Source organism: Pristiophorus japonicus, chromosome 2 (assembly GCF_044704955.1).
Source record: "Pristiophorus japonicus isolate sPriJap1 chromosome 2, sPriJap1.hap1, whole genome shotgun sequence".
NCBI classification, from domain to species: Eukaryota; Metazoa; Chordata; class Chondrichthyes; family Pristiophoridae; genus Pristiophorus; species Pristiophorus japonicus.
Window position 1 is genome coordinate 129,678,117 of NC_091978.1, and position 4,212 is coordinate 129,682,328.

General features: G+C 39.2%; 1 protein-coding gene across 1 annotated transcript; it reads right to left on the reverse strand.

The window, feature by feature from the left end:
• Positions 1-360: 360 nt before the first annotated feature.
• Positions 361-2,646, reverse strand: htr1aa (5-hydroxytryptamine (serotonin) receptor 1A a). The gene has a single exon (XM_070862557.1). The coding sequence runs from the start codon at positions 2,107-2,109 to the stop codon at positions 889-891; it is 1,221 nt and encodes a 406-aa protein (XP_070718658.1). The 5' UTR covers positions 2,110-2,646; the 3' UTR covers positions 361-888.
• Between the last annotated feature and the right edge of the window lie 1,566 nt (positions 2,647-4,212).

Sequence of the window (4,212 nt, forward strand, 5' to 3'; positions counted from 1 at the left end):
TGTTTAACAGTACATGTGTACCCTTTCACCGTAAATGTGTACCCTTTCACACAAAATACCATTTGCTATGTATTACATATTCTATTTTTGAACGTTTGTAAAACAGCTTTGAGTCTCATTGCGCTTTTCAATAAATTTGAGGACTTTACACAACCGGTTTCTGAGTACAGATATTTCCATACCAAATTATCGTTCAGACAAAAAGTCTCACACTTTACGAAAATCTGAAAATGTGTTTGAATGCAAGGTTAGCGGTCTGAAGCCTTGCTCTAACTATACCTGAACTGTAGGCCAGTTCAATAAATGCACACAGCTATGTATTCCTTATCAGACATTTTATTTTGTCTAAAGTGATAGTAACTATACTGCTTGCAAACGATCACAGGCCCAAATCTGCAACTTTGAAAATCACGAAAGTAAAGACAAGCAGAAAACCTCAACACACAGCATAGAACTGCTATATGGGTTGTGAAACAATGCACATCTAGTGAAGCCAACTATTCGCGCCCTTGGATAAATGATGCAATTTAATCTGACACGCGCTGGTTTCATATATAATGTCCAGAATTGTGTTTTTTTTTTAAATTGCAGAACAACGCGCTTACTTTTCAATTACATTCAGGGACATAACGATTAGTTAAGTAATCTAACATCGATATTCAGCAGACTTTCACTCCTAATTTGAAATGTTGTTAAAAGCTGCCAGCACAAATGTTGTCACCTGCCTACAGAAATGCCTCTCTGTGTTATAGATTGAATCCAGTTGCATTTGTGTCACAAATGCATTCTCAAATAAATATTAAAAGTGGTTGCATGTTAAAATGCTAAGATTTTTACTGAGCAAATATATCGCAATAATGAATTATAGTCGTCTATATAATGATTGAATCATTGCCTACAGAACTTGCATTTGATAATTTTCTTGAAAGCACTTTGGAAATCCTTATTGAAATAAGCATATATGATGGGATTTAGGAGTGAATTAGAGTAGCCTTGCCAATTGATGACAGCCTGGAGCCAGCTTGGCATATAACACTGTTGTCCACAGAATGGCAATACAAGGGCCACAATGAAAAATGGCAACCAGCAGAAGATGAAGGTGCCCATAATGATGCCCAAAGTTTTCACAGTTTTCCTCTCGCGGGCAAGGGCCACCTTTCTCTTCGCTTCAATGTTCTTATCATTCCTCGCTTCAAAGCAGGATATCGATTGGCTGTTGCTGGGCAGATGAAGATGGCTTTTGGAGTGGTGGTGCACTTCGATGACTTCTAAAGCGGAGCCCTCTTCCCCATGTCGGATTGCCCCATTGATAAAGGCGGGTTTGGGCTCCACGCTCCTCTTCCAGTTTTTGCTATTCTCACCGTTACTTTTCTTTTGTGTGACGGCCGGAGAAAGAGTCAGGCAAGTGTCTGCTACTTTTTGCTTCTCGGATTTCTTCACAGTCTTGCGAATGCGGAATCTAGCGGCTTTGAATATTCTCCCATACAGGACCAACATCAATATCAGCGGGATATAAAAGGCGCCGAAAGTGGAATAAATGGTGTAGCCGGGATCTTGGCTAATATTACAAGCATCGGGATCAGCTCTGTCTTCGGGTGTTCTCCAGCCCAACATGGGTGGGATTGAAATTAAAAAACCGACCAGCCATGTCAGGCTTATTAGAACAGCAGCTCGTTTGGGAGTCCTCTTGTTGACATAGTCTATTGGATCTGTAATAGCCCAGTACCTGTCTAGAGCAATAGCGCAAAGGTGCAGGATAGAGGATGTACAACATAACACATCTAAAGAGATAAAAATGTCACAGGTTACCTGTCCCAGGGTCCACTTGGTCAGAACGTGGTATAAAGCAGCCATAGGCAGCACTAACACCGAGACCATCAGGTCTGTGACAGCCAGTGATCCTATCAAATAGTTGGCTACATTTTGGAGAGAGCGCTCCAGTGCTATAGCGGCGATCACACAAGTATTTCCAATGATGGAACAAAGGATCATAGTCCCTATAAACAACGAAGTTATAATCTGGTAAGTGAGCGTCACCCCGGAAAAGTTGGTATTATTCTCCTTGGTAAAAGCAGAGTCCGAAAAGGTGCTGTTGTTGAACATTTCCATTCCGAGAGAGCAAAGGAGCTGCGGAGAAGTTGTGTCAATCCTTCGGGCTCCAAATTACAGGCGAAGTTACATTATTTATAAGAGAAGATGAAGTACTAAACACATAGAACACGTCGCCACATTTTCTTAGTTCTATAAATCATTGGCGTTCTCCTCAACGAATAGTGACTGAGTGACTTAATATATACCGCCGTCCAGGATACGTCAGATGGCTAATAGGTCTCTGGAGTGTGCATTTCCATGCTGATGCTGATGTTGGTGAAGGTAGGATCAGCTAGGACCAGGACTGTGCCCTGATTCTTCTCTACTTTTTTTCGACCTTGAGCGACACGTTTTTTAATTTCTGACAACCAAAGTAGATTTCGCGCACTATGCTTGGTCCAGGTCTGATTCTTGGATCAATATTGCGGATCAATAATGCAGGCGGAGCTGGCCATTATCTCACGTCGCTCGGCCGTCTTCTGTGCGTATCTTGCCCAACGTGATGACAGTGAAGAGGACATTTGTCTATTACTAGTTTTCAGAGGTGACGCCGAGAGTCCATTCACCCTTCTCTCTGTGCAGGCGTTTCTTTTTGCAGTATATTCTCTAGAAAAATGAAATATTGGTTACAGTTACAATATCGCAGCTAAACAAATCTTCACATTGGCGATCGATATACATTTGAGAATGGAATGACACTTGAAAGATACTTTTTTTTTAGCTCAATCCCCATTAAACTCTTTAGTTCCCATAACTTTTTCACTAAGTTAATTTCCTTCAAATTGCAGCGAGGGCGGAGAGCTTTGTAAAAGTAGGTTGACACAATGTCCCTCACTCTTTCTGTATCGTGTAAAGCCTCTGAATAAGATGAAGCGGAATTCAATTATTGGGATATATAGTGTCATTGGAACTATAAATCCATTGCACAGTTGCGTGGGTAGGTGTATGTTCGGTTTAAAGGATAAACAGTTTACAGTGATTTGCGTCCATTTTTGCCGAGTGCAGTAAGCTCCATCAAATCACTTTAAACTCTATGTATGTAGTTCTATGTACCAGGAAAAGAGAAATTGTAATTTTAATTTAAAAAGGATAAAATGATGACTTCTTGCAATAAATGTAAGTAGGTGCGAGTGACTACACCATTGGCTAGTTTTCGACCCACGGAGCAGAGAGAGCTTTTTACCACAGTATTTTCAAGAGCACGGACAGCGCCCGCAAAGGAGATCTGCTGCCACCTAGAGATCCGTAAGTCAAACTTCACAGCACAATTGAACTAGTCCAAATGATGCACGCAACATGCCATTTAATTATTCCGTACAGTTTTTTTCCTCTAAAATGAAATTAGTCAAGTGGTGAATATAGTTAAATTATTCCACTCTACTGGAGTTCGTTGTTGTATTTTTTGTATTAAATAAATCACGAATCTCACCTTCCTCACCTGGTTTGCAAGATCTCATTCATCACTTCGCTTAGATTATGGCAATTTTTGGAATTTTCGGAGATCATTTTTGCAGCTGAAACAATTAAAAGTTACATTTAGCTCAGTGTTAAAGATAGTTCATCTTAGCTCAGTTTGACTTTAGTTTAATAGAGTAGAATTCAGGATGCTTCAAAGGTTAGTCTTTGTACTTGAATAGATTTATGTGCATGCTATCAGTATCGCTCATGGGAGTTATTTAATTACATATTTTTATTATTTTATTCAAATAAGCTGTTACACAACACAGAACCGTAAACACGGGTAGAACAATCTGAATACTTTGAATTATTCTTTAGTAGAAAATCATCTCAGGATTCTTAAGATTAGCTGAATTATTATTTTCAATCAGAAAAGTTCTGGAAACTATTTATCATAAACTTTGTAATTTACCTGTTAGATTCCAAATGTATTTGTATCATCACCTAGTCCATACGTTTCCATAGTTGCAGGGACGATCTTCAGTATTGATATGGTTAATCTACAATGCCCCAAAACGACCAGATTGGTCATCACTGGGCACTCGTATGTTTAATTTTAATTTAGCTGTGAAAACAAATAGTTAAATATTAATAAAATTAATGCTAAATATTAAATATTGATGCTAGAAAACAAAAAAAAATCTCCAGCTGCTTGAAGAGCGC